The sequence below is a fragment of the Biomphalaria glabrata genome, chromosome 13 (genome assembly GCF_947242115.1).
Source record: "Biomphalaria glabrata chromosome 13, xgBioGlab47.1, whole genome shotgun sequence".
Taxonomy (NCBI): Eukaryota; Metazoa; Mollusca; class Gastropoda; family Planorbidae; genus Biomphalaria; species Biomphalaria glabrata.
The window spans coordinates 3,814,885-3,839,982 of NC_074723.1; the positions used below are offsets into that span (position 1 = coordinate 3,814,885).

Below are 25,098 nucleotides of genomic sequence, written 5' to 3' on the forward strand. Positions count from 1 at the left end.
CAGAAGGAGGGGGAGGGAGTTGTTATGATGTATAGTTATAGTATTTTTGAGTATTAATCTCGAGACCAAAATAGCAGATAGAATTAGACAGAAAATACGACATATTTAGAGCCGCTAAAAGGAGTGACAATAGAGACGCTTATAAAGAGAAGACTCGACGACCATTGTTCCTCATGTAAATAAACGCTTTTAAGGTTTGCTAAGCGTTAGTCAGTTATTTGAAGAGCGCCTAAAAGGCCGAGCAGCTGTACGAACTCGAATGAGAGATATAATAGTTTTGATTGGAGCATAACAGTATCTGACTTTTGGTTGGGGGAAAGTAAATGCGGTTGGTCGTTGTGCTGGCCACATGACACTCTGCTCGTTAACCGTTGGCCAAAGAAACCTTAACATCGTCTGCACCATAGATCGCATGGTCTGAAAAGAGGAACTTTACTTCTTTTTATTTACTACAACTTAATAATGAGTTCAAATATTTCAATTTTTTTCCCACATAATTTGCAGTGCCGGCCCTAACAATGGCGGCGCCCTATGCGAAACGGATTTACGGAGCCCAGTCTGGGTAAGCATAATGCCTATGCGTCCCATTAAGATTTTGTATTAGAAAAAACATTGGTCTTTGCAATAAATTTTTATTAGGCCTACATGAAAGCTGACAATGCCGTTTTTTTTTTTTTATCGCGCGTATGATTGGCACCTAAAAAAAAAAAAAAAACAATTTTGTCTATTTTTGCAATTGCATACGAAAAAGTCGTGGAAATCTCCTGAAATTATTAAAAATCTTAATGGGACGCATAGGCATTAATAATTATGCTCACCCAGACTGGGTTCCGTAAATCCGTTTCGCATAGGGTCCCGCAATTGTTAGGGCCGGCACTGCGTCCAATGTGTTGTTTTATCTTACCATTAGATACAATATTTATATGGATAAATTTGGTTTCAGTCACACTCGATCAGCTTTCCTAAATTCGTTTCTTGAAACCCCGAGCCCACGACGTACGCGCCGAGTACCTTGCTACGCCACTGACTAAGGCCTATTAGGCTAAACGTCGAAGTTGAAATAATAATAATTATAAGGTTTGTCTTCGAGTCCGAAGATTAGTGAGGAATGCAGTATTTCCCGTGGATGCGCAGTCCCAGCTGTGACCTACATATTTTGCCACATCCAGGGCAAGCATATAACCATTGTCCGCAGGCGGTCGATTTAGATTTTCTTTTCGCCGTCTACGTTTGTCCTCGGCAGCAGATTTTCATTTGGTCTCAAATGCGTATCCCGCGGCCTTCGTGAGTGACCTCCAGCTGTCTCGTTCTGAGGCCGCAATCGGAATTACATTATTATTAATATATCTATTACTTAAAATGAAGTACCTTTTTAAAAAATTATAACTATAGCCTATTTATAGGACTGATATAGGCAGCATAACACGATACATTTTCAGATCCCGGGCTCGTCTACCCTGCTACGGTCACTGGATCTATACTAAGAAGTCTCGAAGACTAAATAGACCTAAAAATAGTAAACAGATGAAGTTGTGTTTATACAAGTGATTGAGTGAAACTAAAGAGAAATAAAGATATAGAAAGATTTGTAAAAAAACAACAACATTTTCTCAATATTTAGCATTAGATATTCTTTTGAATAGGTAAGGGAAACAAATACATTGTATTGATTGTATAACGATTTTTTTTTTGGGGGGGGGGGGGGGGGGGGGTCGTTAGCTTTAACTTTTAATTGTTCTCTCGATAAGGGGTTATTTCTACTTTTTAAGGTTTTGTTTTTAACCGCTCTCCAAGCAAAGTGGTAGAATTTTAGGTCATGGAAAATTTGTTGACATTGGCAACGATAGTTCTGTTTAATTTTTTTCCAAATATTTGAAGCAAAATGACTGTTAGCGGCCGCCCAAAGTATTTTACCCCCAAGGAAGTTTCAGTTCACAATACTACAGATGATCTGTGGGTATCATTTCTTGGTAAAGTCTACAATCTCACACCACTTTGCGAGAAATATAAAGGTAGGCCTATGTGTATGTTACAGGAGTGAGTATGTATAAAATAAAAATGATAAAATAAAAATAATAAAATCATCATAAATCAGTGATAATCATATTATTCTCAATTAATTATCATGATGTGATGATTGATTATTCTAGATCTAGGGTATTTTTTCTAGACCAGATCTAATCTATATATAGATCTATTTCACTAAATCTAAATTATTCTGTATCACATAGACTAACTAGAATGACTGATGTATAAAATGTGATATAATTAATCATAGTCATAAAATAATTAAAATCCAGGTGAATATACTTGAAAAAGTTAGGGCACATTGTTTAAAAAAGAAGCTATTCATGCCAATACATTTGTAAGAGAGCATCAAACCTTTAAACATGTTCTTCATACTCAATTCAACTAGGATACATATAGAATAGATCTAGACTACATCAAAAGTAAGTTCAAATATTAAAAACTAGTCGACCCATGTGTAGCATACGCCGTTATTTAGTGACAGGTTAAAACTCTCTGAAAGACACAGTTGTCCAAATGGGGTGGGTTTGGGCAAACGACTGTGAGTGAATGAAAAGACTAAAAACAGGTTTTGGAAGATACAGGCATATCTTTTTGAACGATTGGCCTTGTGCTTTATTAATTGTCATGGCAAAGGCTAATCTAACAGGAAATTGTCTGCACGTAAAGGTAAAAGGCAAATTTGAATCTGATGGAGTCAGGGATATCTGGGAAATAAGGACAGTTTGTGAGGTAGCAGCTGCGATAGTTTTACACTCCAGTACGTTGTCATGAATGCAACCACTAAATAACAGGTATATGGAGAGACGTTTACCTGGATTGTAAACTTGAGGATGGTCATGCGGACGTTCTCGGAAGTCAATGGTGATAGTAGTGGGAAGTCTTTGAGAGTATCTCCACAATTTTAGCCTTGCCGCCATAAACGCAGCAAGTGTAGGCAGCTTAGTGTCGTGCAGAGTGTATGATTGGGCTTCCGTGAGTAAGAACAACAGACAGGGCGTCGCAATAGTTATCCCAATGTTCACAAACAAAGATTACAACCATCTTGAGAAGTTGGACTGATAGAAATAAACAGTTACCTGATGCAGGAATTTCGACTACATTGAAAGACCTGTTGACGCCACAAAATATATGTGAAGCTGTGGCCATGGTTAGGAAAAGAAGGGCAATACAAAGGGGCAAAATCAAAACAAAGCTACAGAAAAAATGTGCAAATATTTTATGACACCAGATATTGACGTGTGTAAAAAAAAAAAATACACACTTAAATGTAGTCAAATATAGAAAGTAAATAAAAAGTTTACTTGTTCCCCTCCCCTCTCTTTTTTTTTATGAGCTGTGCTCTCTCTCACAGCGAAAGTTAACTCTAACTCTAATCCCACTTGCATAAATAAAAGAGTTATCCTTCCATGACTTTAGTGTGGTGTCCTGCATGTTTAGGCTATGGAAAGAATTATATTAATAGATGCTTTTAGCACCTCAAATCCACCACAAATCAAATGAGCCCCAGAATGAAAAACTCTGTTATCTAAAAATACTCTTATCTGTTGGTATTATTATTTCATTTAGATACTTTCCTCAGCAATATTTTAATGACGCCTTAAATTTTTCTTCTTTTAACAGGAGATATATTACTGAAACCAATTATTTTATCTGCTGGAAAGGACATTTCACATTGGTTCAACAGCAAAACTAAAGATGTATGTTCATTTTTGTATGTCATCTTCATTAAATTATTGTTAATTTTACTAAATGTTATCAATTTTGTTTAACCAACATAAATGGTGGGGTTTTATTTTGGTTCAAATTTGTTTTGTTTAAAATAGCCCACGCCCTAGCCAGCAGCCCTAATTCTGAATTGAAGACAGCCTATTACTTTCCATCTTGTCTGCTGATCATTCATCTGACAATATTACATTGTTCCTGGACACCTTTACAACATTAATTTCTTGTTTTTGTCAGGGTTTCAAATCTTTTGTGCCAGTCATATGAGAAGGTTGAATAATCTACTTTTCCATGGGCCACTAGGTATCTTTGATTTCAACCGAACTAACAGCTCAGCAGCAAAAAACTGGCTAGATGAAGAAGAAGATATCTTTGTTCCTAAAATTGAAAATCCTAATTTGATTTAATACATATATATGTCTGTACAAAGAAAGCTAGTAGCTGTTTTTTTTTTAATGTTATGCCTTTACAATTTAAAATGGATTCTACATTTGATTAGAAATCAATTTAATTAACATTATAGCATATTTTGAATTTCATTCTCTTTATATGACACTTGGATAAATTCATTAAATAAATTTTCTTATTACATTACCAATTATTTCTCAATTGATTTTCATGTCAGTCATATATCCACATATATGTGCATTTCTTTACTTTATAGAATGTTATTTCATTTAAATCTTCTGCTCTTAACTAAAAATATTAATATGATGTTGTGATGATTATGTTTTCATGTATTCAGTTTTCCACTGATATTTATACAATAAAGTTTTGTATAGTAGAAATGAGACAAATAGAAACTATTTTATTTCAAATAACCTTTGCTTATTACCTATCAAAATGTCAACTGTTTATTAGAATAATTTGAAATAAGTAGTTTCAAAAAATCATTACATGGTTAAAAACCATAAAGAAAAAGGTAGAATCCTGTTTGTCTGATATGCACTTTGGGCTGTCTCCACAATGACCCATGGTTTGATTGCTACCTGTCACCATCATCTTCTGTCGTGCAGGAGGTTTGGGCTCTTATCTCATCTGTCCCTTGAGTTTCATCATAGGAGTGCTGTGACAGTTCAGGTAACCAAATCTTTCCTTTTTTTCCGGTCAGAAGATGGAGAGGTCAGTCCATTCTTTTACATTGTCCAGCCAGCTGTACTTTGGTTGACCCCCTTCTTAGTGATTTCTTCACTGTACCTTGAAGGATTACTTTTGGACTATAATGTAAAAATCTTCATTTCTGATAGATTGTCTAAAACTTACAATGCATGTAAAAAATATTGCACTATTTTGAGGTTAAGAAAATTATATGGGTGTATAATTTTAAATGACGCATAGGACGTAATCATCTTCTTTTTTGAAGTAACATCTGTATTATATAAGATAAGATAAATAGACCAGTTGATGAATAAAACAAAAATTATGTCTTCCCACCCCCTTTAACTACAAAACTCTGTATGATAAAAATGACACATAATTACATTTAAAAGATATTTCTTTTACATATTATAGGTTTTACAAATTTTATTAAGTATCAATTATTAATCATTCTTTTTTCATTTATGTCAGAACAAAGTTTTTTCCATTTCTTTCCATACAGATTCGCACACATGTTGATCCACAGACCAACTGCATAATTCCATTCTGTCCTAATGGCAGATTTGTGCACATACCCCCACCTTACCCAGACTCAAACTGGGCCAATGACTTTGGCCGTCCTTGGTGGAAAGATACTGCTCTTGTAGTTGGTATCTTATCTAGTAAAACTAGAATCATCAAAATTGTCAACACACTAACCTCACAAGAACAAGTCATTGAGGTGATTATCAAAAGTATAATTTAATTTTTAGTCTCAAAATTTTTAAATTTTATACTATATTTAGCTATGCTTTGCTGGTCAGCATTTTTAATTGCCAAATATGTATTTTATAGAATTTGTGAACAATACATTTTCATTCATGGGAAAGAAAATAATCATTAATTTAGAGATATTCTGATTACTAAAGGTAAGAGTAAAATAATCTACGCTGGTAGAGTAAAATGATTAACACAGTGTTAATCCAGATGAAGAGTAATCATCCCATGGAGATTTCTCTTCTATCCGAGATCCTTTTTGAGAACGATATTACTGTATGCTAGTCATTTTTTTTGCCATAAGTCAAATAGTGACTAATATTATTCAAATTCTATCTGAATCTTCTCAACATTGTTCCAAGGAATGCCAGTGGACTTTCTTGCACTTTACCTTGAATATAATCATGTGTAATACCTTTCTATTGTTCTGGATGTCTGAGCTTCCAATATGAAAGTCAGCCATTGAAAACAGATCATTGTTGCAGTTTAGCTGAATTCTTATTGTAGCCAGCATAAATTAAATTCTGAATTCTGAGTTGCTTTTTAACTCTTTCTCTCCGTTATTATTTAACACGTTCTGATGGAATCAACATTGGTATCGTCAGTTAGGAGAGAAAGAGTTAAGCAACACTTTTAAGCTATGATAAAATATCCTTTTTGTCCTTCGTTATTCATAGGCATGTTGGGTAAAAATGAAAAGTATAAAACGAACAAAGGTACAGTTCTGTTGCAAAGTATTGTCCTCTTATTTTGTAAAGCTGTGATGCTATCTTAATATGATTCTGTTGTTTTATATTTTTGGTCTTATCTTATCTTATATAATACAGACATTACTTCAAAAAAGAAGATGATTACGTCCTAGCGTCATGCATTTAGTCATGCAAATTAACCAATGACTTAAATTCTGCCAAGTCACTGGTTTTCCTGGCTAGCTCAGGCAACCCATTCCATGCTCTAATAGCACTAGGGAAGAAGGAGTATTTGTGCAAATTTGTCCTAGCATATGGGACGAGGAATGTGCCTGGTCGGGTGGATTAATTTGGTCTATCCAGTTCTAATGAACACTTAAAGATTACTTGCGACACTTATATGACAGTTCCCTTAACCTGAATTTGGAAAGTGATTTGATTGAGTTAATGAAATTTTTTTAAATAACCCCATTTTACACATACTCTTCCAATTTGGATTCTTTTAAAATGATGGCAAATGGTCATACATATCTCTAGCTATGCTTTTGATTAATGGTTCAAAGGTCAAGGTTGTTATTTCTATTATTCAATAATGGTCACTGGTACATGAAATTCTACTTCTGTTATAATAAATCTTTACAATTCTGAAAGGAAACTTTTTCTACCACTATTATCAATATTAATTTCCTGTGCTTTCCAGGTTTGTTCTGAAGAGATTATGTCTGAGATTCAAGACAGATACATGAAATACAACGCTCATGCTGGCAGCTATACCTGGAAATATGAGGGAAAGAATCTTGACATGAGTAAAACTCTTACAGAGAATGGAATAGAGGATGAGGATGAAGAGTTTTATCAGCTCAGCATGAATGATGACACATACCTTCAGTCTATCCAGCTCTACTTCAATGATGATCTCACGGAAGCCTAATTTCAGAGAACCCTGGAGTTGCTCAGAACAAATGTTTTTTTGTTTTTTTTTAAAGTTAAAATTTTGATAAAAAAAACTTTGCACATCAAATATGCTCTGGGGCAATGTGATACATTTACTTATAATTTTGTGGTTTAATTATTTGATTGTATTATGTATATAAATATTGAAATTTGGTATAATCTGTCTAGGCTAGCCACCAGGAATAAGGATATGTTATTAAAAAAAGTAAAAGTCTCTTAGATCTATGGGGTCAGAGATAGCTTTTGCTACTGTCCATGCGACTCACATAATGCCAAACTACTTCACTTTCTCATCCAAAAATGGTCAGGTATTTTCAATAGCTGAATGGATTTGAGCCTTTGAACAGGCCAAAATTAAGTCTAATCCTCCACCAAGATTAAAACATGAGAAACTAATCACTTGACCAAAATGATTGATCAAATAGCGAATGGGTTCAATTATGTTCAGAAGAAAGTGGCCCTATCTCAACTAAATGTAACTTTTGCCTTAAATTTTATGACAATACTTGTCATTAAAATCATCAACTTTTTTGGTAAATGGCAAAAAAAAATATTACTGTCTTTGGTCTTCTTATCATTATTGAAAGTTTTCAAGCAATCAACTTTCATCATTGTGTTGTCAGTTAAAATCATCAACCATATTATATGTTCTTTCTTCTATTTATTAACTATGAAATAGATACTTAAAAAACAAATGATGAATGTTTACATTTTCTTTCAAATAAAGTTTCAAAAATTGTATGAAAAAAAAATAACATAGAAGCAAAGAGGTAAGTCTAATAGAACAATTAACATAATTATAAATCTGAATTGTTTCCTTGCTTGCGTCTCAAGATTTTAAAACTGGTGAATTGCAAGAATAATTCACAACTTTCATAATCAAAGACAACTGATTGTAGATTTCTCAAGATAATAAACGATTGTGCTTTTTAATAGAGTTCTAACTGCACTGTCCTAGACACTGTGCTTTTTTCTCTCATAAAAAGACCTTTTAAACTGATTATGTGACTAATTCAGGTGTTGAGATGCAATGTATGTGTATACACAAGTGGTATTAGTGAAATTGTCCTTATTCATAAAAATAGCACCTATCCCTGTGGTGCTGTTTATTCCTTGGCATGCATTAGAACACCCTGATCTTGCTAACACTATGTTACTCCTACAGTGCAGCAGCTAAAAGCTGATTAAAAGATTGGAATTTGTTTACTGTACAAGAAGATTTCATTCAGATAAAGAATGCTTATAATCATCATATAAATGTTGTTTTATTGATACTGTTTATCTACAAGCCAAACAAAGCATGCACTTTGTTTACTAAGCGAAACAAATAAACAAAACCTTTATGATATGAAGCGAAACTGCAGTTTTTATTTCCTGTAAGGCAACAATGACTAAAAGAGGAGCATGGAACAGTAAAAACCAAACACATTTATACATCTACTGATCCAGTCAATCGAAATAGTTCTAGTTCAGCTCTAAAATATACTTCTACATCATCTTATTATCACTGTGAGAGAAGATTTATTAACTTTGTAATTTCTTATAAATATTGGTACAAGTAAATAATTATAGAAATACTATTGTAAAAATAAAACAATTGTTAACAAAATAAATATCTCATTGAAATAGAAAGGTACAATATAGTTGAAGAATAGTGATCTGTTAGTTCTGGTATTAGAAAATATTTCCCAACTTAACTTTACAGATACTACTTAAAGTCTATTTGAAGTTAACTTTATTAGTAGTAAAAAAAAAAAAAAGTTTAATATTTTGCTAACTGGATTTAGATTATGCACTGGTCTCTTAATACAATCCATATAAAATATCTCAAATCTACTTGAGTGCATTAATAAATTGTAATTATATATACTATTCTATGGCAAAATATAAAAAAACCAGACATAACAAAATTGTCCACCTTCAGTCCTGAGGATTCATTGAAATGAAGCTAGAGGTAACCAATTGAGTGCAACTATGATTCAGGATTTGACTAAAAAAATAATAAAGAAAAAGACATTCAGACGCAATATGTATATATCACAATGGTTTCTGACTTCACTCAGTAGAAACACAAAAATGGTACATTATCTTAAATGCAAAAAAATGATTGTTATTTCTCTTTGTTAAGAGCTTGGATAAATTCTTCTAGTTTGTCTTGAATATGTCTGACTTTTTCTGTAAGATGGAAAAAACAAAGTGTATGTTAACATTGAATTTATGAAAATTCATTTTTTATAGTCACCTCTGAGTATTTAAATAAATTTAGTCTAGAAAGTTGATGTAAAGGTTATCTGTTTATATGGCCAATAGTTAATGAGGGTGTCATGTGGCCAGCACAATGACCAACCACCTTTACTTTCCCCAACTGATGTGAGGTATCCATTAGATTTGGACTCAGAGTGTCCTAAAAATCTCTTGTTTATCAAGATTCGAGCCCAAAACTACTTGGTTCAAAAGCCAAGCACTTTACCACTCAGCCACCATGCTCCATAAATTTAGTCTTGATAGCAAAGAATTTCATGGACAGCTAGCTAGCTTAGTCATCTCTTGACCAAATCCTGTTGCAATAATTAGGGCTGCTTGGGCAATGTGTCCTCTGTCTGTATGTCATGTTTGGAAGTCAAAAGCTACCATCACTATATCATGCTAAATATAGGAGGACCCCGACCATGAAATGGAGAAGCTAGAAGGATCCTACGATGACAAACACAACAAATGAAATTTGAAACAGGATCACAATGGAAATAGGACTCCACTCTGTCAGAAATGCAAACTTAAACTGCATGACCATATCATGAGGTCCACAGGGTTGGCAAAGACCTTCCTGCAGGGAATTACCAGAATAAAGAAGAAGAGGCAGACTTCTCGAGAAAGTGATGAGAAGGGCCTGTGAATGAAAAGGGTTTCAGTAATGGAAACAGATTATCTGTGGTACCCCAACAGCCCAGCAGGATAGGTGAAGATGGATACAGGTGCAACAGTTTCTTTTGATCTTCTGATAGACAACCTTTTGGTTTTAAAACTAATTACAGAAACGTTTTCTCCATTCACACTTAAACACCCTTTATTAGCTGATTAAATTCAAATCTTTTGATATATAAATTTTGTAACTTGTAACGTAATAGTAATTGTGATAGTAAGTGTGTGTGTGCCTGTGTATGAAATGACCAGTGGACCTTGAGTGTACATGGTTGAGTGAACAGCAGTGTGTCAGGACTGTGTGTAAAAGGAAGTCAGTTTAGAGAACAAGTGGCTGGAGTAAAGAACATAAATAGAGACTAATAAAATCATTGTGTTTATTGAAGCTCAGGTTGTTTTAGTCTATTACAGTAATGACTTTGATTCCAAAGATTAAAGATGAATGATATCCTTTTAATAAAATCCTTTGTAATTCAAAAGCATATGATATTAGAGGACTATGACCAAATCTCTTTATATCAGCTAACAGCACCTTTAACAAATTTGAATAAAATCCCCTCAAAAAAACACCAACCCTATAGTACATGAAAGTGCCTGGCATAACCAATCATTAGAGAAATCTATCATGAGTTTATTGTTATTAAGTACAAATGTTAGTCAACAACCATACTGAAAATGTGGAGGCGTTAATAGCTTAATAGTAAAGTGCTTTGCTTCTGAACCAGGGGTCCTGGGTTCTTACCTGGGTGAAAACTGGGAATTTTTTATTTTGGGATCTATAGGGCGCCTCTGAATCCACCTAGCTCTAATGGGTACCTGACATTAGCTGGGGAAAAGTAAAGGTGGTTGGTCATTGTGCTGGCCACATGACACCAGAAACAAATGACCTTTACATTATCTGCCCTATAGACCACATGGTCTGAAAGGGAACTTTAATGTAATTTGCTTATTCCAAAGATATATTAAAATTCATTTTTTAAACCAATTAAATAAGAGTTATTCTCATCTTTTATAAGGTTGTTCACATGATAGGTTATGTTATTTTTCAGAACTATCTTTGTTGCAATATCTTCAGCAATACAATTTTACCACACAATAAATGGTTTTCGCATCTTTACATTTGTGTATTAAAAAGCTCTTACTCAGTTCTTCCGCTAACAGAACTCTTCTTCCAGTCAGGAGACTTTCTAAAAGCTTCTTGTCATCGCCGATTTCATCAAGGACATCTTTTGTTATTCTTTCTAAGCGTCGAGCTGCCAAAACAAACCCAGAACAACTTATACGCTTTAAAGTTATGGTGTCTGATGATCATGATTTAAATTTAAAAAAAAAACAACAAAACATAAGCCGAACAATTCATACGATTTTACTTATTCCAAATAACTTAGAGCTTCACTGACCTTCATTGTTGACAACTTGCTGACGTAAAGCATTACTAGTTACTTGAAGCATCCTTTGTAGCCTCCAAAACAGAACTACGGCATTGCAATTTAGCTGGTTACATTAGAAGGGAAGAAAAAAATGCTTATTATATTTATTACATTTAATGTGTCTAATGGACAGAACTAAATAAACTGTATAAATTATTATATATATGTGCTCTGGTTAGCAGAATTGAATAAATCTTAATTTTTTCTTTATTTGAGGACAAACTTGTTTAAAACATAGTTTAAAACAAAACAGGTTACTTTTGTTTATTAAATTATATACTGGTGATCTAGCTAGAAAATACAGAACAATAAAACATAATTAAAACAGAGAACATTTACATAAATGGCTGCCTTGTTATGTGGTATATGCACTGGATTGTCATTACGATGGACCAAGGTATGAACCTTGCCAACCCATTGCTGTCCTGTCAAGGTTTGGGCCAGGATGTAATAATCTTCAAGTCTGTAGGAACATTCAAACATGTAAAACAAACAAATGATCAAATACCTCTTGATCCTGAAAGCCTCTTTGGTAGTAATAGAACCCTTTTCTACAATCGATAGCTTGTTGCACTGCCCTTTTGTAGAAATGTTTTCTATAAACATAATACCAAGTTTCTCTAATCTGTGGAATAAACAAAGAGTCCATGAATATAATAAAAACATAATGCTATTAGCAAACATGACGTAGGCAATAAATAAAGTGCTCATGGTACAATTAGAAATAAGTGTTAGAGGAACAAAATTATTTCAAATGTAAACAAAAAAGTGAAAGAAATTAATGGAACAGCTCCAAAGGAGATGTTTTTATACAAGAATGAATGTTTAGAACTACTTAAAAGTTACTAGATATCTAGCGGAAAAAATTAACAACCATACACTTCCTAAACAAATGCGACTAAACAATCTTTCAGATAATTTTAGTGACTATTTTTAAAATATGAGTGCTTCAATTACAGAGCTTGAGTCAATGACATGACTCATTTTCAGAGAAGTAAGTGATCAAGATATTTTTTATATAATTAGACAGTCCTAAGAAATACTGTACAACTGATCCCTGTATATGTATTAACTTACAACCTACAGAGATCTTCCTGTACATTTAAAAACTTAATGCTTAATGACAATAGACCAGTGTTTATCTTGGTAATTATTATCTGTAAGTCTATAAGACTACATTAAACATACCATTGTAAAACCTCTACTCACAAGAAATGGTTTTGTAAACATTTATTCACGAAGTTAAAAATTGGCCAGCATCTAATCTAGCTTTAGTTTTAGGACTAGAGTAGGTCAACCTTCAGAAACTGCTTTTATTCCTACCGTCTTAAATTACAAATGGAATGTGACAAATAAATGTATCAACACTAAACTTTTTTCACAAAGTGGTTACTTTGTAAACCCTAATTATATCCTTGACTGATACAATATAGTCATGGTATAAATCCAAGTTTGTGTTTAAATGAAAAGATTTTTTTCTTTCTACTAAATATACTTTACGAGCTTGGCCAAGAATCTTTTTACCTTGTCTGCATCAACATCAAAACTTTGGTTGAGCAGATTTCTTCTCACAGTTGTTAGTTCATCTGGTGCTAGATGGGACGAATGAGTCTAGAATGGGAAAACAACAAAAATTAACACAAGTCAACAATAAGAAATAGACGATAAAAACAAATTTAATGGAGCTTAATCAACTCATTGTAACAAGTTTTCTTTCACAGTGTAAAGTGCATATCACCCCCTCAATATACACGACCCCAATTTTTTTTTTAAAGTTTCAGAGTTTGAAAAACAATTAGATTTTAAATCAAGTGTGTGGGGAACAAGGATAAATAAACTAGAGCGGAGATTTTTCACCATAAAGGGGAAACAGAAGAAAGAGATCTAAATGTCCACAGATAAATTTTTTTTTTCTGACCTTTAAGAGAATGATCAAAGCACAATAACGTAGTCTTCAATGGAACTGAGAGCAAACTAGTTTAAAAATGATGGCATGTGAACATCTAAGTAGGCAAAATAAACAAGCTGTTTCAACATAAACGTACAGGGTCAACATTAAGTAGCTTCTCCAACTCTGTTTTCACAGCTGATGCTTTGACATGTTCCTCGGTACGCTTGGTCCACTTCACCCATTGTTTCACTAGATTTGGTCCAGTGATGACTTCTAGCTCACTGTCAGCTGGAACAAACAAATGAAAAAAAGTTTTAAAATGCCAATAAGTACATTTAGAGTTCAATTCAGTAAATAAGCTTAAAACTGAAAATAGGTTTAAAAAGATAAATTAAAAAAGTAAAGTTCCCCTTTCAGACCTTGCGATCTATAGGGCAGATGATGGAAAGGTACTCTGTTCCTGTGGCCCACAGTTAACAAGGGTGTCAAGTGGCCAGCAAAATGACCAACCATCTTTACTTTTCCCCAATCAATGTTAGGTACCCATTAGAGTTGGGTGGACTCAGAGGCACCCAAAGATCCTGAAATAAAAAATCCCAGTCTTCACCAGGATTCATACCTGGGACCTCGGTTTGGAAGCCAAAAGATTAAATGCTAGAACTATTTTATGCAGATTTAATTAGATTACCCTAAATTTCTATTTAGGCTACATAGAATTGAATATATTCAAATTTAATATACCTTTCAGAAGTAGGCACTGTGAGATTAATATTTGAATATTTTTTTAAAAAGATTTTCAGTGCCCTGTGCAGTTTAAATTTGTCTTAGTATGAAGATCTTGCCTATCTGGTGACTCTTTTCTTTATTAAAATGATATTCTACATTCTAAAAACATAAATAAAAAAAAACTGAAAAAAGAACAACAGAATAACTGACTGATAGCAAGTCTTTCTTTCATTGTGTCTTCCATAAACTTGGCTGCTTTATCCCACTGCTCTTTGTCATGTACAGATCTGTCTTCTAGAGTGTTCAGCTGCATAACTCTCTGTGGAAGTGTTTGTAGTTAAAGAGTTTATGGCAGCATAATATAACTTATGTTAAGTCATGTACTTTTAATGACATCATTTGTACTCTAGAATAATAATTTTAAAAGCTAGTAGCAACATATTAAATCACAACTAAAAATAAGTGAATAATATTCTTAAAAATATTAAGATTAATACAGCATCCAAGCTCTCTGAGATTGCTTAATATCTGAGATTGATTAATACAGCATCCGAGATCTCTGAATATGGTCTCCCTTACCTTATTTACTTCAGAAACATTAATATTTACATTCAAATATATAATCTTAAAACAATCTACATTAAAAAATACTTGTCCCAAGGACAGGCACCCAGGAAAAAAAATGTTTGAAATGAAACCTGTATTACTGACAAAAAGATTTACCAAACTGTCTTCTGCTTTACTCTCCCAGTCGTGTTTTGTCTTGGTCATCTGAACTACAGCACTCTTCAGCATGTCAAACACCTGATCATAGTCTTTACTTTTCTTGCTCTGCTCCAGGAGGTTGGTAAACTGTTCATGGAGAGTGTCCCAACCAATCTGCAGCACAAAACAGCAGACGTCAACTAGTTGGCACTTATTTCAAAAATTAAAAAAAAAAAGGTTTTAATGTAACACTTTCAAGTGGTCCTAACCTCCACACATTTCTTTGGTAATTGCACGTCTGCCCATTGTCTGAGTTTGATGTCCACAGCTGTATTAAATGCTCTGTAATTAGAAAAAAACCAACATATCATCATGGACATACTTTTGTTATGAGATTAACAAATCCCTTGACAATAACATCCAAAGAAGCATTAATACCATGAGCCTGACAAAGAATACACTTACTAAATAAAAAACAAAACATGCACTACTGTAGTGATAAGATCGTGGTAAAGTACACAGTGTAGTACAAAAGTACAGTTTGATTTGAAACATGCCATTTGTTTTTGCAAGAAACAGCCAACAACATGAAATACAATCAACATAACTAGCAACAACATGAAATACATTCAACATAACTAGCAACATGAAATACAATCAACATAACTAGCAACAACATGAAATACATTCAACATAACTAGCAACAACATGAAATACATTCAACATAACTAGCAACAACATGAAATACATTCAACATAACTAGCAACAACATGAAATACATTCAACATAACTAGCAACAACATGAAATACATTCAACATAACTAGCAACAACATGAAATTCATTCAACATAACTAGCAACAACATGAAATACATTCAACATAACTAGCAACAACATGAAATACATTCAACATAACTAGCAACAACATGAAATACATTCAACATAACTAGCAACAACATGAAATACATTCAACATAACTAGCAACAACATGAAATACATTCAACATAACTAGCAACAACATGAAATACATTCAACATAACTAGCAACAACATGAAATACATTCAACATAACTAGCAACAACATGAAATACATTCAACATAACTAGCAACAACATGAAATACATTCAACATAACTTATTTATGTTCTTTGGGTTCCTTTGTTCAGTGGCTGGCCATTATACACTAAATATGCATACTACTATATTTAAACTGTTATTAAATGCTTAGATTTATCAATAAAAAAAACTCAAACTAACCAATAGGAGAATGTTAAAATTATTAACAGAATTATTGGAGAATTACACTCCTTTTTTTTATATCTTTTTTTATTTTTTGGAGTTGGACATTATTTAGATTGCAAACATTAATTGATTAATAAATAATGTATTTTTTAACAAAAAGGTTTTGCTTTCAAAAGACTGCAAATAGTTATTGTACCTTCTTTGAGAACATGAAGTTGATGACATTGGATTTTCATACTCAATTACCCCATTTCAAAATTCATTTGTAGATTTGTAAACAAGAACTGGCTTTTTTATTTTATTTAAAAAATGTATCAGATTTTCAATCATACACTTTTTGTATGAGATCCAGTGATGAAGAGTAACACTGTTTGTTTTTTTTCACTTTCTTTTTAGAATAGTTTAAATAAATGTGCATAAAATATGAAGTACAAAAGTAGCAGCTGCACTAATTGCATGATAAAGACAACAGCGAAAGCAGACTTCCAATATCCCTTTTAATTGTAATATTGGCAACCACAAATATGATGGCTTCAGGATGTAGAGGCAGATCTACAACAACTCTAGTGAAATCTGAATGGAAAGATGTGCTGAAGAGGGCCTTTCCCCTCCACAGGCCGTAGCACCACTGGGATGAATGGATTTGGGACAGCCCCCCTTTCCCCTACACATGCTGCTAAAACTTGCCATGAACTCTGTCGCGGATGAATGTGTGTATGTATGTATAATCTATTTTTACATTCTGCGCGAATGACCGGAAGTGTGTTTTGTTGTCAGACTGAGTCCAGCGTGTGTGATATGCAGTAAAGCTGAATAAAGTTTATGTGTTAGATCAAGTGGTTTAATTGTTTTATTTTGTTAACTACAGCTGAACCAATGGACACCTAGACGTATCGAGACCTAAGGTAGATTCTATCGAGTTATAAGTAGATAGAGTTATATAATAGGAAAGCTGTGACAAACTCAAAGCAAACCTAACACGCACCAAAAACTCTTCTAATTAAAAGCATCAAACCATTGCATCAAAATGTTTTCATAGATAGGAAAACCAAAACGATCATTTCAAATCAAAATGTTTACCCTGTATCTTTGGATTGTGCTGCAGGCAGATAGACATTCTCAATGATATAAGATCCAGTTTTCTCCCACAATTTTTTGTAAAAAGCACCTTCCCTGTATTCAATAAAACACAAAATTCAATTTAAAAAAACATAAATAAAATGTATATATAACTTAATTTAATTTTTTTAAAAATGCCACTCTAGAAAAATACAGATCAGGTTAGAAAAAAAAAGTTCAGACTTGTTGTCTATTTAAAAAAAAAAATCCTTGCAACAATTGAGAATGATTTCAACTAGCTCATTATGTCATTTTAAATCCTATCGTAGAATTTGAGAAACAACATTATTACATCATATGATTTTTGGTTATTTGTTAGTTTTGGGGTGTGTGTATAGTGTAACGTTTGACAGCCCACAATGGGCCAACCAGCAGAAAGTTTAATAGTTTGAATTATTTAATTTGTTGATCTGAGTTTGAAGGCATTCAACTCAAGAAAATAAACTTAACACTGCATTTCTCCAATGCATCCTAAGAAGCGAGTAATAATAGATTCAAATTGCATTGTTTTTTAGCTCATGGGTTCTATGACATAAACACGTGACCTGCACATTTGTAATATAAGCATTTTTAGCTTTCCTTCCTCATTAGATTAGTTTTAAAAAATGCTTATAATAAACCTTAGTTACTTTTTAAAATTTCTAATGTTATAAATTCAATATTTGTTCAAAGCAGCATTTAAAAAAGAAAAGATTTCCAAAGGAGGTGGACTCAATATCCACAGATAAACTAGACTCTTTCATCTAATTATAAAACCTTTGCAAATTTTTCTATTAAATTATAATAATTTTTAAAAATTTATCTGATTTATATCATCTTTAAAAGATTTAGTTAGAGATATAAAATATTAATGAAGCTCACCAAATAGTCATGATGAGCTATTAAACACTTGACAGTCAATTCAAGGTTCTTGAATTTGTAGATATCTAGATGTTTCTGTATTATTTTACATTTGGGATGTTCTTCCAGATATTTGAAGATAACTACATCCTAACCTAAACCTCCCTCTTGATGGCTGGGGATGGTAGGGGGCAGGATACAATCTCAGAACCATTGCATGACAGTTCAGAGCACACACCAGACAAACGAAACAATTAATGTGACAATACAAAAGCAATGAGTAGCCACATTTCTTAAATCTTTCCACGCACATAATAAGACTGTAAAATAAAGGTCTTACCATTCTTTAGGAGTCACCTGACTCAGGTTTATGATTTCATCCAAAATTTCTCCTTTACATTTTTCAAATAATTCTTCCTGTAAATGAAATAGTTAAAGGCTTTATGACTGGGAAAAAAAACAAGATCCATCAAAATAATTATAAAACCTATAGATGACATAAAATAGTCTGGAAAGAATGAAGGTTTACCCTATCCAGTTCTCTAATCCTAGGGAAAGCATTCTTCCATTCAGTCTCCAGGTTAAACCTTGTGGCTGTAAATAGAAAAAAAGACTCCAAATATCAGTTATATTTTGTAGATGTGTGCATAAAATATCAATCTTAGCCTTAAGTTGTGTAACCAAAATATTCATTTTTTTTAAAAGTCCGGGCCAATTTATCCCACATGTATGACGAGGTCCTATTCAAAGTTCATCTTACCTTTAAATGCATCCGCTTGCTGTTCAACTGTCTCTTTCACCATTTTCCAAAATGTTTCAGCCACTGCTAAGCTCAGGTTCTGCGTTGTCATTTGTGTTGGTTTCAGAACGCCATCTCTAGAAGGTCAATCAACAACAACATTAATCTTTCATGTTGAAATGTTTACTATAAAGAAAACCTGTAAGGCTGGGGACAATATAAAGTACATTTTCTCCCATATCATGCGTCATGCTATCCCATGAAACCTGCCAGCAACACCTACCAAACACACCAAAACAGTTGATACCTAGTGACTTACTCAAGCCCAAATAAAAACAGTGGCAGAATTATATAAAGTTATATCCCAAATGTAGTTGATTTTAAAAACTTATTCTAAGACCATTAAAATATATAAGGCTACTCCCTCGTGGTCAAAGATGAGCACATTTCTCATTTCCTATGGGCTCGAAGAAGATGACTGTTAAGTCCAATCCTCACATTAAAAAGCCAGCCGCATACGTGGCATGGGTAACTTTGGTCAATTGCAGATAGGCCTGCTTCTTCTCTCAGCTTTTTGTTTGTTCATTGCTCTTTCCCCCTGGCCACTCTTCTTGATTCAAATCTCGAGACTCACAGCTTCACGCCATGAGGAGCGATCGAGAGCTAGAGCTTCCCAGCCGTGAATGTCGATATCGCATTCCTTGAAGGAGCTATTGAGAGTGTCTTTATAGCCCTTGTATTGACCTTCCTCGGAGCGCTTTCCTGTACACAACTCCCCATACAGAAGTCATTTAGGAAGGCGATTGTCTGGCATGCTGACTACATGTCCCACTCATCGAAGTTGGGATCTTTTTACTGTCACATTAATACTGTTCATGTTGGACAGCTTTAAGATTTCTGTGTCTGGTATGTGGTCTGACCAATGCACCTTATGGATGCTCCTTAGACAGCGTAGGATGAAAATAAGCATCAAACCACCTAGACGGCCCCAAGATGAAATACAAACTAAGGTGAAGGCCATGTTGTGTTTTTACCCATCAAATGTTTGTCTCAGAATGAAAGTGAACAATTATACACATAAATATTGAAGATAAAATAAAATAGCATGTTTTACTTGAAGAGCTTTGAATTCCTAAAAAAGGTTTCTTCATATTGCTTGATGGCACTAATACTGTCATTGTTATTGCCTGGAAAAGAAAAAAAAATATCTGAAAAGTTGTTTGTTTCTATAAATTTTAAGTTTTTAGTTTCAACTTACTAAGATTCAGTTGTCCTTACCTTTCCCTGTAATAACAGCAAAGTATCCAAGCGCCTTCATAGGAAATAGTCGACCATCCAGAATACTTTTAATCTGATCAAAGACAAATAATTGCAATGGAAATTAACAAAAATATTTCATTTTATTTACTTTAAAAAAAGGATTTAGAAATATTTTTATACAATTAATAAAAAAAAACAACAACCAAAAACATGAATAAAAATACAAAATGAGAGTGATTAAGGCCATCTAATGAAATCCAAGAGTATGATTAAAAGGCTATCCAATGGAAATCAAGAGTATAATTAAAAGGCCATCCAATGGAATCAAGATCATCATTAACTAAATCTTGCAAGTTCCCATTGAGATTTGACATAAGTTTATCTTTGAAGTCAATTGTAAACAAGACAAACATAGTAAACCAAATTCCTTTACTCTAGTCACTAAAAGTGGGTAGACACAAAGATATCCTTCAATACAAAAATTTCGCAACCGTCACCAAGATTAAAACGCAAGGCGTTATAGTTTGGAAGACTTTTACTAACCAGCAACCATATCCCATATACACATGAAAGCATTTTATTTTCTTCTATTAAATTTAATTCTTAAAAAAGACAATACCTTTCAGGAAGATTGTGTTATGTACGTCCCAAATTACTGAAGTAGTTACTGTAAATGGACTACAACAAAGAACCTTATCTAAATATTTTAGCCATTTAGTCTCATTCCAAATATAGAGAAGATAAAGCATAACCAACCCTTTCAGGATCGTAAAGTGATGTTTCAGCCAGATCCACTTTGGTCAAGACAAAAATAGTTCTTTTCCCAGTGGGATCCATGGAACTAACCAAATCTGTGACATTGCTGCGTTCAGCATCTAATGATCCATCTGTTCAGTTAAATTTAAAAACATACATGTTCAGATGAATAAAGGAGTAAACCAATTAATAAAGCTATAAGTTAAACTACAAGCATTATGCTGTAAGCATGAAAGTAGCGCTATATAAAAGCCATAATTTATTTATTAAGTAATAAAAATGGTCTAACCTTGGATGCATAAGATGATGGAATTTGGATTTTCCATGTACTGCCTGCACATTTGTTTTATAGAATCCCTTGTGTCTGGAGACATTTCTGTTGTTACAGTCTGTGTAGAGAGAGGAATCATAGAGATGGACTATTGAAATCAATGTCAGTGACTGACAAAAGGTCAGAGGTTAGGTTGTCCTAAGCAAGAATCTAAATAAAGTGTACAGTGTTGAAAAATGTCACTGAGAAGCTTTTTTTTTTCATGAAAGGATGGTCTTATCAGGCAGAGTGACATTTATACAATCAAGGTCACTTAGAGAACGAGTCCCAACACAAAACTAATTACTTACAGATATTATGCCTGGTAAGTCAACAAGCACCATTCTCTGGAGACCAGGCCCTTTCACGCTCATGGAAATACACTAGAGAAACAAATAAATATAATACAATAAATACAGCGAATTAGACCAGCTGCTTATTCAGATCAAACTCTTAGTACAATAATGTACCAAAGGAAATGTTGATGCAACAGAACAAGCCAAAGACTAATACCAAAATGATTGTAGAACCAGCCAAAGACTAATACCAAAATGATTGTAGAACCAGCCAAATCCTAATACCAAAATGATTGTAGAACCAGCCAAATCCTAATACCAAAATCTTTTTCTGATAACTTTTTTAGATAACCGGAAGTGAATTGGAAATAGTTACTTAACATTAAAAGAAAAAAAAATTATCCGTCTATATAAATAAGCATTTAAAATGGCTTTCTAAGAGCAGTATTTTAACTGAAACTTAAGGTTTGACACTCTAAACAGTAGAAGACAATACCACACTAAGCAATAAACACCAAGTGTGTGAAGGGTAACTTACTTTATTACTGACTGTATGGCCAGCTTGAACACTTGCCTTCATGCGCAGCTCTACCTCTTTCCGCAATGCTGCCAACTATAATATATAATGAATGAACAGCTTAACACAATAAGCAAGAAAATATAAAATTAATTAATCTTTATATGGTTTAATTTAATGCATAGTGCCAATAAGTTACATTTGCAAATTGAAATTTTGTATATGTGCTAGAGAGGTAAAACCTTATAAGATGAATGTACTACAGCTATTCTGAAATGTCTAGTCTAAGCATATTCTAGAATTATCTTTTATTTAAGTTCATTTTACAACTATTTTTTATCTAAATGTTGTAAGTGAATATCCTAAATAATTTTCTTTTACGGTGTGAAAATATATAATTTTAATTAAGCAAAAGCTGATTAAATAAAACAGCACTTTGATGATAAATGATAGAAAAATGATAAAATATATAGAAAGCCTAAAACAATTTTTTTCCCCCCTTACATCTGATTCCTTGGTAAGGTCAAATTCCCTGGCACTATCTCTAAACTGTGCCACATGGTAAGGTCCTTCTGATAATGTAACTTTGACTGGTGATCTTGTCATCATTTGACCTGACCCTCTGTAAGAAAATCAAGGATATACAGGTTCAAAAAATAATATATTAACAAGTAATTATTAAAAAAAAAACACACACAAAATTCATAAAAATTAGTTGAAAGTCCTCTATCCATTAAAACAGATTAAATATTTTAATTACTTAATTGTATTTTTACATTTTATTTTTCTATGTGTAATATAACATTTAAATAGTTGTTTCTGGCAACAATGAAAATTAAAATTCTGCAGGTAAATTAATTTCCAAGATTTTTTTTCTATGATACGTAACATATTTATAAAATATATAAGGTGGGGCATAAAGATCTTCCACATTTGGAGAGGGCACCATATGGGCAGTAGAGATGCGGGGACAGGTTTCATTTGGTAGCCTATGCACTTCCCTTCTCAATTATTAGAACAAATCCATCATGAATTGGACCAGCGAACATTGAGGATTTGTCGAAGCGTGTAATGAAAACAACCTACCTGTAATAGCCACGCATTGCGCTTGGTCGAAATGCAGTTGTACCAGACCAGAAAATGATTTTCAAAATCCATTCAAACAAAAAACTTTTTAAAGTACTGTTAAAAAATATTAACATTTTTTTCTAGATAGTTAGGTTGGTAGAGTCACTTGAAATGTAAGAGATCTTTATGCCACCACACTGTATTGTCTTTTCCCTTCAACTTTGGTGTAAACTTACCTTGGGAATATCCTAGCTTGTGCAATCATCTCCAGCACACTTGTTTTACCAGAACTTTGGTCTCCAACTACCACAACCTAAGCCAAAACATACAATATTTAGAGCACTTGACAATTGTTTCTTTGCGTGTATGTTAGAAATTACTGCAATAACTACTTCTTTATATTTAACAAAAAGAAAATGTTGAAGCTACTAGGCTGGCTGAATCACATTTTTTTTAAAGGTATGGGTTGAAATGTTAAAAATAAGTATCTGTTAGCAGGTTGTTAAAGAAACAGCTGCTGTAATAGAAAGAGAAAATAAGTGCAAGTGAATAGAGTGACCTACCCGAGGTAAGTTATCTTGTGTGCTGTAACTGGAATCAAACTGGTTTAGCTCGTCTAACACTTCAGAGTACATGTCAATCAAAGACTTCTGAAACAAAACATCACTATCAACTAGCACTTCAGAGTACATGTCAATCAAAGACTTCTGAAACAAAACATCACTATCAGCTTCTGAAACAAAACATCACTATCAGCTTCTGAAACAAAACATCACTATCAGTATGTCTAAGAGATGTAACCATGGTTTCTGTAGCAATATATTACAGTGCTGTGAGGTCGCTGAAGAAAAGTTTGGCAGAGGTATACATGTCAGGGGGGTAAGTGCTGTTTCAACTATTGAATTCAAAGCAGGAAACAAATTTTGCACGTAGGCTTAAAATAGGAAGTTTCTATGCAAGGAGATAAAAAAAAAAAACATGACCACAAGCTAAGTTCTTACATCCTCAAAATCTGAATATATAGGTTGTACTGCTATGTAATAGATCTTTTACTTGTGTGCCAGTTACCAGTGGTCTTCAGCCTTTTTGGAACTTCCAACCATATTTTGTATATTTTCTCTTTAAATTCCACCAGCGCCCTCCCCCCCCCCCCAAACAAATACTAGCAAAGATACATGAGAAGTTTTTTTTTTTATTTTCACACTATCATTATAAAATAACTTGCAGAGATTACATACAATTACTTTAATGGACATTAATTTTTTAAAATTTACATTTTGATGGATTGGTGTATCGGTCTGTGAGTGTTAAGAATAGACATCAGGTAGCTTTTTTGTAGTTCCATCTGGGCATGGTGCTGTTGTTTTTTTTAGTTTTAGAAGATTGTTGATTGGGAGCCTGTGGTCATTGGTGGCAAGTTGATCAGATACATCTTGTATTGTTGGTTGGAAAGGCAAGATCTGAAGTGGTTGATGTAACCAGGCTCTTTAGAAGCAAGATGGTTTATCAGCAGGTTTATTTAGCAAGATGAGTTTTCTGATTGCCATTCTTTCATTTTTTTTCTCTTCTGGCATTGAGATCTGGGTAGCGCCAACTCTGATGTCTTTAGGTGTTGGCCAGTAGTTTTTACTGTCTGGTCTCTGCTCCTGGCTCCATATTAGGTAAACCTCTATGCTCCATGCTGAGATTACTCTCTTGTAGCATGATCCAGGTGTCTAGCAGTATTTTGTAGGGTTTGTCTATCTCTCCGTACAGGGCAGGACCCCAGCATGCACCAGTTGCATCATTTACAAGAACAGCCATACCTTACAAAATCATTTCAGAGTATCCTGCTCTAGAAGTACCACCAGCTACCATGTGTAGCTCCTTCAAGGTGGAGACCGGCCCCCTACCTGCAACTGCAGCAATGGAGGATTCCACAAACAGGACGGCACATCTTAATAATTTATCTATCTTTACTTCACCAGTGCTAACTTTAAGGAATTTGTTTTAGCTTTGTTTCAGAGCACCTCTAGTTTCCTCTTTCATCTCTG

General features: G+C 33.5%; 2 protein-coding genes across 14 annotated transcripts in view; one reads left to right on the forward strand and one right to left on the reverse strand.

Moving 5' to 3' along the window:
* The first annotated feature begins 1,784 nt into the window (after positions 1-1,784).
* LOC129922292 (cytochrome b5 domain-containing protein 1-like) lies at positions 1,785-8,608 on the forward strand. The gene is made up of 4 exons (XM_056007733.1): positions 1,785-2,012; positions 3,652-3,728; positions 5,354-5,572; positions 6,997-8,608. The coding sequence occupies exons 1-4, from the start codon at positions 1,883-1,885 to the stop codon at positions 7,225-7,227; spliced, it is 657 nt and encodes a 218-aa protein (XP_055863708.1). The 5' UTR covers positions 1,785-1,882; the 3' UTR covers positions 7,228-8,608.
* The window catches only part of LOC106061324 (dynamin-like 120 kDa protein, mitochondrial), a 32,702-nt gene continuing 16,193 nt past the window's right edge, over positions 8,590-25,098 (reverse strand). For 11 of the 13 annotated variants that reach the window (XM_056007732.1, XM_056007724.1, XM_056007731.1 and 8 more), the window contains 22 exons: positions 23,629-23,772; positions 23,302-23,378; positions 22,502-22,619; positions 22,019-22,093; positions 21,496-21,567; positions 21,164-21,263; positions 20,875-21,005; positions 20,137-20,209; positions 19,973-20,045; positions 18,880-18,995; positions 18,649-18,713; positions 18,460-18,536; positions 17,241-17,333; positions 15,191-15,263; positions 14,940-15,095; positions 14,427-14,535; positions 13,645-13,778; positions 13,124-13,210; positions 12,108-12,224; positions 11,570-11,663; positions 11,312-11,422; positions 8,590-9,425 (listed from right to left, as the gene is read on the reverse strand). In XM_056007732.1, the coding sequence (XP_055863707.1) occupies positions 9,361-9,425; positions 11,312-11,422; positions 11,570-11,663; positions 12,108-12,224; positions 13,124-13,210; positions 13,645-13,778; positions 14,427-14,535; positions 14,940-15,095; positions 15,191-15,263; positions 17,241-17,333; positions 18,460-18,536; positions 18,649-18,713; positions 18,880-18,995; positions 19,973-20,045; positions 20,137-20,209; positions 20,875-21,005; positions 21,164-21,263; positions 21,496-21,567; positions 22,019-22,093; positions 22,502-22,619; positions 23,302-23,378; positions 23,629-23,772 (2,160 nt within the window). In that variant the 3' untranslated portion in view covers positions 8,590-9,360. The remainder of the gene's footprint in view (positions 9,426-11,311; positions 11,423-11,569; positions 11,664-12,107; positions 12,225-13,123; positions 13,211-13,644; positions 13,779-14,426; positions 14,536-14,939; positions 15,096-15,190; positions 15,264-17,240; positions 17,334-18,459; positions 18,537-18,648; positions 18,714-18,879; positions 18,996-19,972; positions 20,046-20,136; positions 20,210-20,874; positions 21,006-21,163; positions 21,264-21,495; positions 21,568-22,018; positions 22,094-22,501; positions 22,620-23,301; positions 23,379-23,628; positions 23,773-25,098) is intronic. The other 2 variants (XM_056007725.1, XM_056007723.1) reach the window with 2 other exon arrangements.